Source organism: Drosophila guanche, unplaced genomic scaffold, assembly GCF_900245975.1.
Source record: "Drosophila guanche unplaced genomic scaffold, DGUA_6, whole genome shotgun sequence".
Lineage (NCBI taxonomy): Eukaryota > Metazoa > Arthropoda > Insecta > Diptera > Drosophilidae > Drosophila > Drosophila guanche.
In genome coordinates this window covers 1,891,743-1,909,520 of record NW_022995753.1, presented here as the reverse complement: position 1 = coordinate 1,909,520, position 17,778 = coordinate 1,891,743, and the positions used below count along the sequence as shown (strand labels likewise).

The 17,778-nt window shown below is 47.9% G+C and overlaps 6 protein-coding genes across 8 annotated transcripts; 2 read left to right on the top strand and 4 right to left on the bottom strand.

Annotated features, from left to right (window-relative positions):
- Positions 1–153: 153 nt before the first annotated feature.
- On the top strand, positions 154–1,000 carry LOC117588279 (selenoprotein BthD). 2 transcript variants are annotated; one of them, XM_034279451.1, is made up of 2 exons: positions 154–264; positions 336–1,000. In XM_034279451.1, exons 1-2 carry the CDS (start codon positions 238–240, stop codon positions 822–824), a joined length of 516 nt encoding a protein of 171 aa, XP_034135342.1. In that variant the 5' UTR covers positions 154–237; the 3' UTR covers positions 825–1,000. The 2 variants fall into 2 exon arrangements, with proteins under 2 accessions (XP_034135342.1, XP_034135341.1); XM_034279450.1 differs by having other exon boundaries at positions 184–264; positions 333–1,000.
- Positions 1,001–1,193: 193 nt separating this feature from the next.
- Positions 1,194–3,857, bottom strand: LOC117588278 (pupal cuticle protein 36). The gene is made up of 2 exons (XM_034279449.1): positions 3,130–3,857; positions 1,194–3,039 (listed from the first exon to the last, which is right to left on the bottom strand). Exons 1-2 carry the CDS (start codon positions 3,432–3,434, stop codon positions 2,007–2,009), a joined length of 1,338 nt encoding a protein of 445 aa, XP_034135340.1. The 5' UTR covers positions 3,435–3,857; the 3' UTR covers positions 1,194–2,006.
- A 1,018-nt stretch (positions 3,858–4,875) lies between these two features.
- Positions 4,876–5,859, bottom strand: LOC117588442 (fatty acid hydroxylase domain-containing protein 2). The gene is made up of 2 exons (XM_034279725.1): positions 5,088–5,859; positions 4,876–5,026 (listed from the first exon to the last, which is right to left on the bottom strand). Exons 1-2 carry the CDS (start codon positions 5,801–5,803, stop codon positions 4,900–4,902), a joined length of 843 nt encoding a protein of 280 aa, XP_034135616.1. The 5' UTR covers positions 5,804–5,859; the 3' UTR covers positions 4,876–4,899.
- Positions 5,860–7,316: 1,457 nt separating this feature from the next.
- On the bottom strand, positions 7,317–11,281 carry LOC117588440. 2 transcript variants are annotated; one of them, XM_034279722.1, is made up of 4 exons: positions 10,714–11,281; positions 10,086–10,246; positions 9,275–9,467; positions 7,317–9,221 (listed from the first exon to the last, which is right to left on the bottom strand). In XM_034279722.1, exons 1-4 carry the CDS (start codon positions 11,143–11,145, stop codon positions 7,560–7,562), a joined length of 2,448 nt encoding a protein of 815 aa, XP_034135613.1. In that variant the 5' UTR covers positions 11,146–11,281; the 3' UTR covers positions 7,317–7,559. The 2 variants fall into 2 exon arrangements, with proteins under 2 accessions (XP_034135613.1, XP_034135614.1); XM_034279723.1 differs by lacking the exons at positions 10,086–10,246; positions 10,714–11,281 and adding an exon at positions 9,538–9,681.
- Positions 11,282–11,959: 678 nt separating this feature from the next.
- On the bottom strand, positions 11,960–13,351 carry LOC117588441 (ribonuclease H2 subunit B). Its single transcript, XM_034279724.1, has 2 exons — positions 12,890–13,351; positions 11,960–12,829 (listed from the first exon to the last, which is right to left on the bottom strand). The coding sequence occupies exons 1-2, from the start codon at positions 13,233–13,235 to the stop codon at positions 12,165–12,167; spliced, it is 1,011 nt and encodes a 336-aa protein (XP_034135615.1). The 5' UTR covers positions 13,236–13,351; the 3' UTR covers positions 11,960–12,164.
- A 278-nt stretch (positions 13,352–13,629) lies between these two features.
- On the top strand, positions 13,630–16,789 carry LOC117588477 (DNA ligase 4). The gene is made up of 5 exons (XM_034279774.1): positions 13,630–14,005; positions 14,069–14,233; positions 14,303–15,222; positions 15,288–15,740; positions 15,800–16,789. Exons 1-5 carry the CDS (start codon positions 13,699–13,701, stop codon positions 16,709–16,711), a joined length of 2,757 nt encoding a protein of 918 aa, XP_034135665.1. The 5' UTR covers positions 13,630–13,698; the 3' UTR covers positions 16,712–16,789.
- Positions 16,790–17,778: the final 989 nt, after the last annotated feature.

Here is a 17,778-nt window from a genome sequence, read left to right as displayed (position 1 = left end):
GCGAGAATAGAATGAGAGATACATAACTGGAAAGTTCCAAGCCCATGAATTACCGAAAATATCCAAAACGGTTTGATATTCTGTGTATCAGGCTCATTTTTGCTTTTCATGTATGAGCCGAAAACTAGCCCAGAAATATACCAAAATATACCCTTTAGTAACCACACTTCAAACGTTGCACAGCACTGGCAATAAATGGCGCATTTTTCATAAAAAAATCACACACTGAAAACTGAAATGCCGCCGAAGCGCAAAAAAGCGAATGTAAGTTTATTTATTGTGTATTTTAAGTTACCCAAACACCCAAATATTTACTCATTTCCATTTCGCAGCAGAAGGCCACAGCTGTGCCTGGTCTTGAGGCGGCAGCCCTTGATCCCTCGCGGCCTGTCCTCTACATCGAACACTGCCGCTCCTGACGCGTCTTCCGTCGTCGGGCCGAAGAGCTGCACGCGGCACTGCAAGAGCGCGGTCTCCAGCAGCTGCAGCTTCAGCTGAACGTGGAAGGGACGTCTCGCCGCGGTGCGTTCGAGCTGCACTTGGCCAAGCAGCCAACAACGGAGGCGAGTGAGCAGCAGTCGCTTTGGTCTGGCCTCAAGCGTACTCCGCGTGCTCAAAAGTTTCCCCCTGTCGACGATGTGTTCAGGTGGATTGTGGAGATTCTTGGCCCGGTGGCAGATGAGCCAAAGCCGAGGCAGACAGAGGAGGCACCTGCACCGAAGCAGACTCAAAAGCGCAAGCGCTCTGCCAAACCAGAGCTGGCGGCAAATGTCTCCAATGGAGAGCAGAATACATCCCCCAGCCAGGCTAAGCGAAGGAAGTGAATCCCCATGACTACTGGCAGTAGAGCACCATGAACGATGAACGGCAAATCCCAACTGGAACCGATCATTGTGAAGCCCCCCGAGGTTGCCTTTGCCAGCATTACCATTACCAGATTCAACCTAAACACACGCTCAATTGTTATTAAAAAATATATTAAAACATCTTAGAAACCTAATTCTCTGTTTGCCATTTTCGTATTGTAAATCATGTCCGCTCCGCACCGATCCGATCCGTTCCGTTCCGATCTTTATGACTCAGTTTTAATTTTTTATTCGAATTATTTTTGCTTGATTATCAAAATTTGCACAATTTGGATTTCCTTTCGTCGCTTTTGATGCATTTAATTTTTATTTTCACTTTCGCTTTAATTGGTTTTGTTTTGTTTCCTTTTTTTTATGCTCTTAAGTTTTAAGATCCTAGAGAAAAATTTTGGTTTGCGAAATCGAGTTGCTGTCCACCAACCTACCTCACACTTGCCTAAAGTACATTACAAATCATTTCATATGTCAATTTTCGTGTTGTCTTCGTTTTCAGCAATGATCAAATAAGCCTTATAAAGGCTCCAAAATGGCAGAGAAACCGTCCGAGTTTGTGAGTAAGAACTCGAGACTCTCTAGCGATGCGTTCGAGGAGGGGTAATGTATAGTGGAACAGGCAGACAGACAGACGTTAGTGTATATTGCATGTGTAGGAATACAAACAATTAATTGGCTATGGGAACGTAAAGTTAAAACAGACGACAACACATTGGAACTGAATTTGCTACGGCCGCTGTCTCTGTCTCTGCCTCTAGTCCTAGTCCTAGTCCGTGGTCCATTTGCATTTGATTCTTTCGGTCTCTTGGGTTTGGGGTTTGGGGCTTGGGTTTTGGGTTTTGGGCTTCTGCTGCTGCTCTTCGTTTTCAAATAAGGAACTAATAAGCTATGGACTTAAGCTAGATTTAAATTAGGTGCAAGAAAAAACAAAAAGATGTAGATTAGGCGGCAGATATCCGTATAGAAAAACAATGCACAAAAAAAAACACACACACAGCTACATCAACGTGTTAAAAATACACAAAAATAGTTGGGGCTTGCAGAGCGAAGAGGTGGATTGGGTGCAAGGCAGGTAATATAGGGATCGGTAGTTGGGCAGATGGGTTGAAGGGGGGAGCTCTTATTGATCATCATTCGGTTCATTCGTTACAGATATTTTCGATAGTTGCGCAAATGCGCATTCCCATCCTCGACGACGCCGCCGACACCCACTGCCGCAGCGGCACTCTCGAAGGAGGGCGGCTCGATTACCATGCCCGGGCTGTGCGGATCACATGAGCTGTGGGAGAGGCCAGAGGCTGAGCCACCCAGGGAGGAGCCACCGACACCTTTGGTCCGTCGCCGGCCGCGTGTGCCCACTCCGCGGGAACGTCGGCCACCGGCACCGCCTCCGACGCCACTGCCGCCGCCGTTGTTGCCGACACCGCTGCTGGAAGTGGGCGTGCCTCCGCCACCGCCGCCGCCAGCGCAGCCACCGCCATTGCTGCCAGGGAGACTGTCGCCCAGCTCTATGGCCTCCAGGGAGGCATCCAGAGCGGCATCTGTGGTGGTGATGCGGGTGCGCGTCACGCCACTGCGTCGTCGGGCACTGGAGCCGCCGCTGGAGCCAACGCCACCGCCGCCGCCGCCACCACCACCGTCACCGCCAGCCGCATTCGATGTGCCCCGCTTGCCGGCACGACGCTTGCGCCGCTTCTTATTGCCGTAGCGTGGATCGTAGTCGTACTCATCGTCTGCCGGCGACTTTGGCTCTTCCAGCGAGTCGACATCATTCATGTCCATGTCATCGTAGAACCATTCCTTGGGCAGATCATCCTTGGAGTGCGACGACGACTGCTGCTGCTGTTGGTGGTGCTGGTGGTGATGCTGCTGCTGCTGCTGTTGGCTATCCTTGCTGTCGGAGGTGTCGCCACCGGCCGCACCCAAAGAGCTGGACTCCTCCAGGCTGAAGGCTCCATTGAAGTCGTGCGTCGTGTCGCTGTGCAGGGCCGCTAGGACCGAGGGTGTCGTTGTGCCCGCCCCTGTCAGCATGTTGAGACTGAGGGAGGAGGAACTGCTGCCGCCGCCGCCGCCGACGCCGCCACCCAGGCCGCTCAGGCCAATGCCGAGATTAACGCCGCTGGCCACCAGCGCCTCGTGCTCCTTGCGCAGCGCCTGAAAGGGTCGCTCGGGAAACCGACTAAAACGAGGAGAAGGGAGGGAGAAGAATGAGCAACCTTGTGATGGCAGGCAGCGGGATGTGTAGAGGCAGCGGTCAAGCAGGACTCACCTGTACATTTTGGTTAAGTATTGGCGGCGACTCTTTCGCCACCTGGCCGCCGGATACGTGTAGATTTGTCCCTGCCGAAAGCCCGGCATCCGCTGCCGCTTGTCCATGAACAGCTGTGAGTGGTTCTGGGCAACGCCCGTTTGCGGATCCAGGAAGGGCAGCCGCAGGCGCCGCTCGATGCACAGGCGTGTGTTGAAGTTGGCACTGTACTCGATCGTCTCCCGGTAGCTGACATCCTTCAGGAAGTTCTCTATTTTCGCCAGATTGGGCATCGACACGATCTGTATGTTGACCGCCGAGGACATGGTGCTGGGATACCTCTTGACCTGGAAGAGGATCCGGATCTTGTCGGTGTGATTAAACGGTGCCTAATCTTCTGCCAAGTTCCAACTAGCGTCTTGGACCCTCGGACTAATCCATCATCCCAGTTCCCAGTGGTTGCTGCTGCTTCTGCTGACGACAACTTGGATTTTTTGTATTTTGTTTCTTATCTCGTTTCGCCTTTTTTTCTCTTCTCTTTTCTTGTGTTTTTGTGTGTTTTCACAACGCTTTCACTGTGTGTTTCCGCAGAGCGTTATCTGTGTGATTTTGGGTGGCATTTTACGTGTTTGTGTGGTGGGGCAGAGAGGACGTGTTCCACATGATTTTCTTATTGTTTTTATTAAAAAAGGAAGGTTAACGTTAATTTGCTGCGTTTACTTCTTTGCCTTTTTACTAGGGTTGTCAAAAATAAATCAAAATATCAATATATCGATATTTTTCCAAAATAAAAATATATCTATATCGTGATATTTTTCTGCCTTTTTTTTCGATACTTTATGTTTGGTCACACTTAGTTCGGCAACTGACGGTTATAGCCTGGTAATCGTATCCGAAAAATGTTTCCGGCAGAAAAATCAAGCATGATATTTGTATGAAACCGATAAGAAATGTTTTCGAGCACAAACACATTTTCTAGCGGCTGTATGCCACTCAGTACTCAGATCGAAAAAAACATGCAGATTAACCATAGAAAATCCTAAGGTTCGTTAGCGCCTCGAAAAAGATACAGACAGAAAACCCACCGAAGTGGAAATAAAAATGAGCACCGCCCAATTCTGAATATGAATAAGAATGTACAGAATTTTTTAATTTCTTTGATCGCCAGAAGATTCATATTGCCTAGACACACATCCGGCTGAGTTGTTAACAAAAATGTGTCTTCCGTTTCGGGCCAAGACTGCTCCACCAATGCAAAAAAGGCTTCTTCTAAGACTTCTGAAAATTATGCAACGGCCAATTCCAAGATGTTTTGAAGGATTAATACAACACATAATATTGCTCATTAAATACTGAGGCTGTTTACAACGCCAACTTTATCACTAATCCTTGATCCATTTCCTGTGGTGGTCCTGGAAATGGATCGGGAAAATAGTTCAATCCATTGAACTCGTGCCAGATCTATTGTTTCTAGCTTATATCGATAGTTGATATATCGACAAGAGCACCGCAGAAGAAGAAGAATGTAAACAAACACAAACTATTTTAAAACTCATGAATTCCGCTCAGTACTTCGGTTTTATGGAATAAATGTTTCAGTATCGATGCAATGAATCATGGACGGTGATTAAGTTGTCCTGCTGAACGCTCCCAAATACACACATTCCTTTGCAACATGGGGTGCTAAAGTTTTGGAATGGGCAGAATCTTCCCGTTTGCCAACACTGAAAATGTTAGTTTAATTATAAGGTAAGAATTGCAGTTACAAAATAATAGATTTAAACAATTTTGTTATGTTTTCCTCTTGCTAGTTTTTCCTTTTCCCCTGGCCCGCATGGGCAGCTTCTTTTCCGGCGTGGCACGATATGTACCGTGCAATTTGTCCAGCAATCCGATCACACCATAATTATAATTGAATCTGCGAAGCATTTGGGAATTATACGAGACGAAAGCTTGTGTGTGTGCGGGATGGCACTTACTTGGCATGGTGATAGTCGTGGAAGCGAACCGACGCCCCCGACCAGGGAAAACTGTAGCCAGCATGATCGCTCATCGAGTTGACAATGGCCAAGGCAAAGATCAGCCAAGCCAAGGCGACATGGGTGCCCAGCAGGGCTGTGGAGAGTGCTACCGGTAGGAGATTGGCCAGCACATGCTCCACGGGATGGGCATACAGCGTGATGGCGGCTATGGGTGCTGTCCACTCGTGATGCTTCTTATGCACGTGCTTGTACAGCGCCTTGTGGTGCAGCAGTCGATGGGCGTAGTAGAACATGATCTCCTCCAGCACCACAAACGCCACCAGATCGCGCACCGCTCGCCTGAACGACGGCAGCTCCCGTATATCCTGGCTGTTCTTGTGCCTGTAGACCAGCTCGTACACCACCCAGGAGGCCAACACATTGACAATCGTCAGATTGAGCAGCACCACCTTAATCGAACGCCAAAGCCTGGCCAGATCCACGGGCTCATTCTGGCCCGGCTGAATCTTGTATTTGCGTATGAATCGCGGCCAATTTGTGATATCCATAATGGTGAAGAGAGCTGCATACAGCCAGTAGACGGAGAAAATGGTCACAGTGCTGCCCAGCACCCACAGCCGCCAGGGATCATCGCCGATCACATCGAGCAGCGACAGCCAGCGGTGCTGCATGAATTGCCCAGCCTGTGTCCAGCTCTCCAGAAGCGAGTCCATTCTGCTGATGGTCAACTCTCCAACTGAATGTCCGTTCAAGTAGTCGTGGAAATAGACACAGTGTGTCAAGACTCGCGCAATAGTGCGCTACATGGGTGGGGCACCTCAGCTATGCCCTGAGGAGTGCCATAAGCTGATGAAGTTTTCTTATATTAGCTTGTTCGATCGCTTTGGGGTAGGCCATTCCGCGTATCCGATCTGCCTGACCTGATCCGAAAGTACTTTAGCACTCTCAAATCTCTATAACACGAGTGTGGGGGCCTAGTGCAGGCTGATTAGCATTGCGTATAAATTTAGAAATCAGCTTATCGCCCGCTCTTTTGTTGTCCATTCTAGTAATTCTAAGGCAGATTATTGCCAAGTATTACCACTATTTCTTGCACAAGATTAGGCTTCTCTTCTCTTCATTTTGTTCTGTTTGTTGTGTTGGGCATTGGGAATCCAAACCGATCCAAAGTTCAATCCGACTACGCTGATTTATTCTTTGGCAATGCCTTATCGTGGGTGTAAATGGATATTCATAAGCCTTGGTGCCTGCTGCCTCCACCCTATAGTGACACACTAAGATTTCGTTTTATTTTTTAGTTATTGGGGAATTCCTTCGTTTAATGTATTTATGCTCATCTTTGTATATGTCCCTTAAAATGTTTTTCTTTTTCGTTTGCTTTACAACAATTCACTTCTTATTATTTTGTTTTTTGTTTGGAGATTTATGCATTGAACGCTTTTTGGTTCGCTTTGCTAGTTAATTAATGAATTATGTATTCATGTAAATATAAGTACGGGCCGCATTGGGTATGAAACAGATTGGATGATGAATAAGCTAAGCTAAGAAAACGAAAACTGAAGTGCCAAATCGATGGACAATGGATTGTAAAATTCCTTACACTTAATTCTACTTCTCTATGTATATTTGTGTATTTGTATATTTATGTTGCTTTATTATGCAAACATCTGTCTAATGCTTAAGCAGAGTTTTATTTAAATATTGCCTTGTTCCTTGGATTGTTCTATGTATGTAGATTCGTTTCGCTGTTTCTTTAATTTATTTTTGATTCTTGTATATTTGATTTTGCCATCTTTTGTGTGTGTTGTGCTCATCGCTGTGTCTCTGTTGGCTTTAGTTTATTTTAATTTGAAAAGGCACTGCTGCATTCAAGCGAGTCCTTTGCGCCCTACGTACTTTTCGCTTAGCTTAGTCTTTATTTGTTTATTTATTATTTAATCTCCCTTGAACAGGTCTGCAAGGGTTTACATAAATACATACATAATCGTACATAAATATTTGAAAGTAATTCTTCAAGCAGTCCTCTCCTCGTTTCATGCCGGGTTGTTGTGTTCGCTTTGAACTAGTTCTTAAAATATAATTACAAAACTTTTAACTTAATGAATCCGAGAGCAGAGCGTACATTATGTACACATGCATGTATGTACTATGTATGTACCAGACACACTTTTAAATCTTTTGTGCAATTATTCGTAGTTCCAGGGCATACGAGTATAAAAACCAACATTTTGAAATAACATGAAACAATACGATTTGTTCTTTGTTTTAATATCTAAAAAGTTACTTGCATCCGAAGACATTATTCGAACGTATTATCCATGCGGCGTTATTGGTTTCTTTTCTTGAAATAAAAACGTTGCTCACAGAAGGAAGTTTGTTTGATCGATCAATGTTTAAGGATCCTTAGTTCCCAGCCATTCTTTACTGGTTTCTGCAAACTGCCTGCACCTTCTCTAATTATTGTAATTATTATTCAAGCTGGCCATGCCGATGGTTACGATGCTGCGGCTGACGTTCGTGGGTCTCCGCTTCGGTTTCTGTCTCCGTTTCGGTGTCCAATCCCTCGTCATCGTCAATGGCATCCTCATCGTGCTCATTGAGCAACAGCGGGCTATCGTCGCCCAGCCGACTGGGTGGCAAGGCGCTGCCCGGCGTAGTGGGTGCCGAGCGTGTGATCCAGCCCTTGCGCGCCACGCGTCCTCGATTCACGAAGAAGCTGGCGCCACTAACCACGCTGCTGACGGGGCTCTTGAGCAGGCAGCGCTGTGCCGTGCCCATTCCCGCGCCCATGGCTGCCATCGGTATGTACAAGGCCTTGTTGGGAGGCGGCGGCATCTTGTTCGAGCCAAAGAACTTTTTACTCTTGCCAGCAGCGGAGACTGCGCTGGAGCCAGAGGCAGAGACAGAGACCGACATCGCTGTGGGCTGTGGCGCCTGCGAGGATGAGGGCGTGGACAGCGTGTGCTGGAGCCGTGGCTTCGCACCCATTCCCGCTCCCATGCCCGTCCCGCTCAACAGGAGATGTTCATAGCTGACGCCCGCCTGCAAGTGACGAATTTGGTCGAGAATCTCGCGCACCTCCCCGGTGGGACTGGTGGCCTGTGGCGGTGAGCCTGGTGTCCCGACATTGGCCAGACTGCTCACACCCGACGCTGTGCTTGCAGTGCCCACAGGCCCCACACCTGAGTTGGGGCCACCGCCGCGGTCACCCTTTCCGACCGCTGAATGCTGGCAGCAGTTCTCCAGGCTGTGCAGGGGATTTGGCTGAATGCAGCCATTGCTGAAGAGTACCGGTGTACCGCCGCAGCCGCCGCTGCAGCTGCCGCCGCCGACTGCCAGGCTGCATAGGGATGCGGCCTGTGTGGCGGCCACACTGTCCATGCTGGGGCCTCCTGCCGCTCCACCCAGGCCAGCCACGCAGCTGTTGTTCACGAAGATATCACTCAGGCTGCTGCTGCTGTTGGCCATGTAGCGAAAATGCTGATCGCTCTGGGACTGTAGGTAGCCCACACCAGCACCAGCACTGACTCCGTCCTCGTGGGAGCCATGCAGTCGCGTGCTATACATGGCCGCTCCACCACAGCCCGGCGCACTGCCCAGAGCCACCGTGGCATAGTGCTGTGTGTGCGCTTGGGCCTGAGCCTGTGCTAGAGCATGAGCCCGTGACTGGGACTGGGACTGCGATTGAATAGCCGCAGTCTGTCGTGGCAGGTACATATCCGGGTCGACCAACTGTGAGGCAGAGCGTGGCAGTCCATACTGGTGGGTCGCAGCTGCGGTAAGCGGTGTTGGGCCCAGCGGCGGCTGTGGCGCACCCGTATGATCCGAATTGCGAGTGCCATGGGCCACATGGGCATGCGCCAGGTAGTGGTGCAGCCCCAGATCCGGACTGGCTGCCCGGGAATATGGCGGCGGAACCATGGTGTTTGCCTCGTTCGCATTGCAAATGAAGCTAGAGCTGAGCGAGTCCACAGTGCTGGCGGCGCTCAAGGAGCCCGCCGGACGGACAATGTAGTTCCGGAAGTACTGGACCATCAGGTAGCTGGAGCTGCCGTTGCCATTGCCTTTGCCGTTGCCATTGTCGCTGTTGCAGGTGAAGACAAGCGGATAGAGATCCGGCTTGGACGTGACCTGCAAAAAGTGTTAGTAAAAAGTTATTTATGCTCGCACTCAGCTTGACTCACCTCTGTGTATGGTGGGGGCGGGTGATGGAACGAGCTGCAGCGACTGTACTGCGGAGGGGCATAGCAGGAACCGGCCGAGTCGCCCTCGGACTGGGTGTGGTGCTCGTTAAAGCCCCAGCCACACAGAGTGCGGCGCTTCTTCCACAACGAGTAGGCACAGAGAATGGCCAGAATGATGGCAACCACGACGCACCTGCAACGATAAATGCATAAGGATTGACGGATCCGCTAGGCTAGGCTCTGCTGTGCTCTGCTCTGCTCACTGCTCGGTCTGCAGCTGGCGGGACTGAATGAAGAAGCCCATGGCCGTGACCGTGTCCGTGTCCGTGTCATGCAACGGCTATAATCGAATTTCAACTAAAATTTTGAAGGGCCTTTGGCTGTCTTTTTGGCGACTCGAGATTGTATTATGTGAGCAAGAGGCCAGCTCGCTGCGGCCCAGCGGGGGCCCGAATTAGGTTGCATCAGAATACATCAGCAAACAGCTCGGTGCTCTCTCTGTTTCTCATTAGTTGGCATTGCCATTTCCGTACCACCTTCTCTCTGGGGAGGAGGAGGTGGCGGGTGTTGGGGAGCGTGTGCCCGCTGTCTTGCATAAGCCTCTCGACTTGACTTGACGCAATCCGTCATTGGGTGAAGGGGTGGCAGCCTTTGCTGCCAATAATAATAATATCTCGCATGCCACACAATGCCAATCGGCCAATCGGCTCCCCATGGGAGCACGAGCAGGACCAGGAGCAGGATTCAGGCCATGACCATGATGGCAAAGAGCAACAACAGAGCAAGGTGGAACAGGCTGAATAGGACTTACCAGAAGAACCAGTGACTGATGAAGAAGAGATTTAGAACATGCTCCGAGGGCGGGGCCAGTGGTCGGGATCCGCCCTGGTAGGGGGGACAGCAGCCCTGGGTGCAGCAGTCGCGCGGCAATGAACAGATGTGTCCGCCCTCGCACAAAAAGCGAGCCGTCACCTGTAAATTATAGAAATTAGTTTTCTGTCAGGCAAGGTAACTGTAAAATACAAAGATAACGAAAGCGGCAAAAACAAAAGCAAAAACAACGTGTACACACATATCCATGTGTGTGTGTGGGTGGATGTACATTTCAAATGAAAACATCATTGCCAATATAACCGTTATGTTTGGGTTTTGTGTTGACACTATATATATGGGGGATATGCACATACATACATATGTTAAGGGGTGTATGTAAGTACTCGCAAGTTTTAGTGTTTAGTGTTTAATTTAGTGTGTTCAGCTTTTTATTGACCTGCAGTGTTGCTGTGCCCCGTCTTTGTCCTTCTTCTTTGTATGTACACATGTACATATGTATGAACACTTACAGAATAAATAAATGAATAATCAAAATAATTAAAGCACATGTACTGCATGGAAAACAAACGAAATCTCGTGCAACACTGCGTCAGTCAGCAACTTACATGCAAGGGGAGAAGGCCCACCGTCAGGAGGACCAACTGCAGCACCAGAAACGGGCATGGGCATGCAAATGAGGAGGAGGAGGAAAGCAGCGAAGCGTAAAGCCACATGGTACTCCCAGCTCTGTCTCTGTCGCTGTCGCTCCTTCTGCCGCTGCCCGTACTGGCGCCAAATGTCCTCTCGATGCGATGGGATGGAGAATGGAGGGTGATGGAGGTGGGTGGTAGGTGCCAGCAGCCTCCGTTCTGTTCTCCGTTTAGCCTCGTGTGTGATTTGTTCCTTTGTTTTGCTTTAGTGTGTGCTTTCTCTCTGCTGCTGCTGATATTTGTGTCACATTCTGTTCTTGTTTTTGTTTCTGTTTTCGCTGCTCCTGCTGACGCCTCGCTCAATGCACACACACACAACCGTACACTCACTGTTTTGCACAGACACATGTACACGCGCGCTGCTACATAGCAGGGCCTTTTGTTTTGTCCTTGACAGACGAGAATGCAATTTACCGTTGCATGCTTTTCTGCTTTGCGCTTACTTTTACTTCACTTCGTTTTAGTTCCTTTTTTCTGTTTTTTTGTTTTTTGGTATTCTGTGAATGATAAATATTCATCCACTTAAAAAATATATACATATGTATACATAAATATATACCTATGGTATATACTCTAAATACAATTAATATGTACATATGTACATATGTATGTACCTTAACGACGCCAAGAAAATTGTCTCTTCGTGTGACGCCACTTTTATTATTCTTGTACATACACATGTGCATACACACATACGCATGTGTACATGTTTACACGTATGAACATTTTCATTATTTCAATCTGTTCACTTTTTGGGGAATTAAATCATTGGTAAACTACGATATCTGTTGGCACATTACAAAACAAAATAAAAAAGCTACGAAAACTTCTTGGCAATTGTTGTTACCCCGAAAAATCTCCCGCGCCTCACCCTTGCGGCATACACAACAACAGCAGCAGGAGCTGGGGACAGAGACTTTGAGCGAGATTTAGAGCATTAGGAGCATTCGTGGAATTTACAGTTTTCCGGACCGAACGAACATCCAACGTAACGTGGGAGCGAGAAACTGAGCAAACGGCCAGAAACACTGTAATAGGATTCCAACAGCAGCAGCGCCTGGAAGCAGGCAATACGATTGTCGCCCAGCCTGGCAACCCCCTGGCAACAGCTGTTTGTTCGGCCAGACCACATTTTCAAAGGACCGTGACACTAAATCATACATAAAATGTAAATAAATACATTACATACAATTAATTGTACTCAATACTCAATAATTATGCACAAACATAGAGTATCTACTGCATTTTTTACAGGGTGTGAGAAGAGTCGACATGGCGTTTTCTTGGTAGTAGTGCCATCTCTTTTCGACTCATGGTAATGCAGTTTATGAAGCATATTCAGTATATTTAAATGTAAAATACAAAGTCTACTTGGCTTTGAAGAAGGATGCAATGCTCTTGGTACCTTTAGCTCCCTTGGCCAGAGCCTTTTCCTTGGCCGTCATACTACGCTCCTTAAGCGGCTCTACAGTGGGCGGTGAAATTATGCAGTCCTTGACATCTTCGCTGTCCAGCAGGCCGCTGATCTTCAGCCTTGACGCGGCATCGCTGTCATGGTTATTCAGTTTGATTTTTTTTCTGTTGCTGTCCTCCTGTCCTACATTTGACTTTCGCTTCTGAGCTGCAGTTTTCTCCTCGACAATAGCCTGAATCTCGCTGGGTATATGCAGATAGCCGACCAGCTGATCGTGTAGATCGGCATCCAGGTATCGGCCAACAATGTCACACGCCATCCGAGTGTAGTTCATCTCGTTGATAACAGTGTCCTCCGCTAGCTTATCGCTGCGAACAAAGTTCTGCGACTGTGCACTGTGGCCGCAATGGATCTGCTTTTTCTTCAGCGTCTCGGCCACTTGTCGTGTCTTCAGGGATAACCAGGCGAGCGTCCGCTCCTGATTGTACTTGTAGAATGTCAAGTCTCCAGACACCTTAACATCGGCCACACGCCCAAGACTGTCGGAGCTAACAAACTGCGTTAGCAAGCGACTCGTGTTGGCTTCATGCACAGCAATATTCTCCAGCGACATTGCTTCTGTTGAGGTGTAGATGTGAAGTATGTGAAGGCGATCAAGCAGATTTGGGACCTACTTACTCTGCGTACAGTGTTTCCTCAAGTGGTGAAGCGCCAGCAGCGTGGCATCCAAGGGCATGGTCATATAGACTCTGCCGTTGGAGCAAATCTCGCTGTGGATTAGCCAGCTGCGCCGCGGCTCCGCATATTCGAGCAGCTCCATAATTTGACCATCTGGGTGCGTTACAAACAATGCATCTTTTCCCTGGCCAGGGTGGTAGAAGCGATCCAGGCGCAGCCGCTGATCATCATCCGATAGCAACTTTTCGGATATGTAGAGCACCTTCTTCAATGCGGTCACGGTGGACTGCGTTCCTGAGTCTGGATCTGGCTTTGGCTTCGATGATCGCGTTGACTTCTTACTCATTTTTAAATAACTAGTTGGTTCTTAGAATTGCAGTCGATTGTGGTGGTGTGGTGTAGTGTTGATTTCCAAGCAAAATGTAAATAAAGTAAACTATAAACAATCTCTCTCCCGCGTTTGTTAGAGATTCGATGAATGGCAGTGTGCCCGCGGAAGTATCGATAAAATCGAAATCGAAACATATCGTAAATGCACTGATGAAAAAACAATGTTCTTTATCTATTTTTGAAGAAACGAGAAAAGCGAAAACGACGAATCGGAAAGAATTTATCAGAATAATCAAAACATAGATGGGGGTTTGCTACCCCTTTTACCGATTACTCTGTCATATTGTATCGTTAGTGATGAAACTTAGTGAGAGCGTGTATCGATAAGTAATGGTCTTGTTTGCCAACACACAGCGCACAGCTGGTTCAAATCAAAATCTAATGTTCCACGGCTGGCTAAATGGTGAAATAGATTAGCAATGGATATAGCCACAAGCATTAAGTTCTGTGATGTCTGCGAGCTGTTCGAGAAAGTCAAGGCAGCAGAGAAGATTCAGGACAAGGAGGATGTGCTGAAAAGCTACTACGAGTCGTTCTGCCGCCATCGGGAGGCATTTCGCCAGGCGGCCGGCCTAACGGACGATCCTAGTGAGAGTGGCTCCAGCAGCTTCCACTCGGTCCTGCGTCTGCTGTTGCCCAGTGCGGACACTAGAAGGGACAACTATGGTCTCCAGATAACCGCTCTGGGCCGCCTCTACACCAGAGTGCTGCAGCTGACGAGAGAGTGTGGGTGGATATCAATCAGAATATTGGCTTTGAAATTGTTCTACTTACTTTTTGCACCTGCAGCTCGCGATGCCATAATGCTGCAACATCGCAGCGGAACCTCATATCGTGACTATGGGGATGTGGTTTATGCCGTGCTTGTGTCCCGTTGCTTTAATCCACCCAGCGATCTGCGCCTCAAAAGCATCCACGAAATGCTCGATAAAATTGCCAATGAGGATACAACAGGTGGGGTTAGGGTTTCTATGCGGTTGCTTTGCTTCTGCCACTTATCGAATAATATTTTCAATATTCCAGTTAAGGAGCAGGAGCTGATACGTTTCACAGAACAAGCCTCGGCCAAGGAGCAGAAGTGGCTAATCCGAATACTCCTAAAGTCCCTGGGACTAGGCATAGGGGAGCAGCGCATATTCGGAATTCTGCATCCGAATGCTAAGGACATTTACCAGCGCTGCTCCGACCTCAGTCACGTATGCAATTTAATTGCCAATAACTTGTCTGATCTGGACGTGAGCGACACGCAGAACAAAGGCAAAACCAAGAGCCAACCATCCACGATTAACCTGAACGCAGTCATTAGGCCCTTCCATCAGATCCGTCCCATGCTCTGCGAGCGTTTTCCCGGCAACATTCAGGAGCTAATGCAGTCGGATGTTCTGTATCTGGAGACCAAAATGGATGGCGAACGTTTCCAGCTGCATTATGATCGTGGTCGCTTCATGTACCTTTCCCGCAACGGCGTGGACTATACCAACAAATTTGGCGATGACTTTAGCCGGGGAACGTTGACGCCAGAATTGCGTGGTCTGCTGCCGCACAGCCTGCAGTCGATCATCCTTGACGGCGAGATGATGGTGTGGGACACCAACCTAAACAAATACCGCGAAAAGGGCGAGAACACGGATGTAAAAAACCTCAAGCCCGATCGCAGCTGGCGTCCCTGCTTTGTGGTTTACGATCTGCTGTACCTAAATGGCCAGAGTCTGCTCGATTTGAGCTACATTCAGCGCTCCTACAAGCTCCAAAAGCTGATAGGCGAACAGCAGGGAGTGCTGCAGTTGATGCGCAGCACCAAGATTGGATCAATCGATGAATTCAATGAGCTCTTCCAGAGAGCCCTCGACCTCAATGCCGAAGGCATTGTTCTCAAAAAGCAGAGCTCCATCTATCAGCCGGGAGTTCGAGTCGGCGGTGGATGGTACAAGGATAAGGCAGATGTGAGTTCACTCTTAACGACACTCTCCACTGGCAGAGAATATAGTTTTATTTTCGCTTGAAACAGTACATCAAGGGTCTGATCACCGAGTTTGATGTTCTCATCATGGGAGGCTTCTACAATCGCAAGCGAACGTTTGTTGATTCGTTTCTGTTGGGCGTACTCCAGCCAATGGCCAACAGCGACAGCCGTCACGAGGTTTACAGCATTGGCTGTGTTGCCAACAACACGCGACAGGCTGTGGTGCTGAACCATACGCTGAAGCCACACTGGCACAATGCCACCAAGGAGCCACCGCCACTGTGGTATCATTACATGGCCGGCGAAAAGATTGGCTGCCCGGATCTGTGGATCGAGCCACAAAATTCGATTATATTGCAGGTAAAGGCAGCGGACCTGGCACCCAATAGTGCCTTCTACACGCGCAAAGCTTTGCACTTTCCACGCATCGAACTTAAGCGGGATGACAAGCCATGGAATGAGTGCATGACACTGCAGGAGTTCAACCAGCTGTGTGAGGTAATCACTCGTACACTCGTGCCAGTTCCCACTACGATATGTTTTCCTTTACTTTGCAGGGCTCTGGTCCGATCAAGAAGTTGAACAAGCGTCACCTGTGCCTGGATGATTTGACTACGAAACGCAAACGTTTACGCATGACGCCCGCAGAGCGCAGTCGTCTTGGTCTGGCCATATATGAGAAGCGCTACGATGTGGCGACGACTTCCAGTTGCTCGAAACTTTTCGAAGGTCTCAGTTTCTGCATTCTGAGTGGTGCGCCAGGCCAGAGCAAGCACAAACTGCAGGAATTGGCAGCCAAGAACGGTGGCGCTATTGTGGAGAATCCGCTGCCCAACGATCCCAAATGCTTCTGCATAGCGGGCGATCAGACGTTCCTGGTAAAGCGATTAATACAGCTGCAGCCACGCACCAGCGATATTGTGCGCACGGAGTGGCTGGTGCGCGTCTGCCAGAAGCAAGAGCTCGAGCTACGTCCAAAGGATGTGCTGTCGGCCACCGAGCCACTGCAGAATGATTTGGCTGAGTATTATGACAAGTTAGGGGACAGCTACACAAAGGACATTGCCAGCGTTGACGAACTGCTCGAATTGCTGCAGGACATCGACACGGAGTTGCTTGCCGCCGATCCTGTCTCACAGTCCGAATTGAATGCCTTCGAAGACGCGTTGCTCGGTCAGGTCTCACAGAACATATTCCGTGATCTGCATGCCTACTTCTACGATGCCCAGGGCGACGAACTGGCCAAAGTTTTGTTCCTGCAGAATGGCGGAACACTCGCAAGCGAAGCCGATGCCCAAGTAAACCTTGTCTTCGTTTGCATGTCCTCTAATCCAGGCGATAAACAATGCGAATCGTGGCTGCAGAAACACTTCAGCTCGCATTCTGGCGAGGTTCTTAACTCAGCATGGATCCATCAATCGCATCGTGAGCGTCGCCTTCTAAAAATGAGTTGTTTTTCAGTTAAATAGAAGTGGATGTACCAGTATTTCGTGCACATTTAGCATGTACTTTCTTTGCAAAACTCCCAGTTCTTGTTTGAAAAAGATTTCGTATTTTTATTTCACATAAAAAGAGATAACGAGCAGATAAACGTTGGTTTTGTTCGGGAACGGGGAAAGGTTTAAAGTGGAAAATGACACATAATGTTTGCATGTAAATGTTGTTTCGGATTCAGCGTTTGCCCTGTGGCAATAAGGACATCAAAAAATACACATTTAATCTTTATAAATTGTTGATTCGTATATATGTATGCATGTATGTAAATTGTTTATAATGTGTATAACATTTAACATTTAACAATTCTTAAACGCTGGCGCTCTGTACTTCTCTCTTTCTCGCTCTTTCTTTCTTAGTGCTGCCTTCCCTCCATCGCCATGTCACTCGTTTTGTTAGTCGGTGTAAAATCTAATGAGGAATATGCAATCTCTGAGATTGTTTAACACATTTATGGACTCCTTTAACATCATATGTACATGTACGTATCTCAATTGAAATGTTCAAATTGTATCCAACTTTCTATTTCGAATAGGATTTACAAACAAATTTCTCCAAGAGGAGCAGCTTTCGGGTTTCTTTCTTTCTGTTTTCTGTTCAAATATTCTTGGGTGTGTGTGTGGGGGGGGGGGGGGGGGGGGGGAAATTCGTGCTCTTTATAGATAGAATAAATATATGGTTCAACATGTGTATATTTATATGTATATAAATAAGGGTTTTTAAAATGCACATTTCGTTCGTTCTTTATTTGTTTTTTTTTTTTGTGGGGTTCGGGCAACGCATGTTGAAAAACTGCCAACTGCCAACTGCCAAATGTTACAATTACACTTTGCTGTGCCCATTTTCGCATCTTTTGTGATAATACAATAGCAACCATTTGCACACACGTGGGGATGTACATATATATATATATATATATATATTAGACAATCTAGGATAACACTGATATCTGGCTTACAGCGCGCTACTCACATATCATCATCTATCAACATTAATTGTACTCGTCATATTTAATAGTTACTAAATATAATAATAATAATAA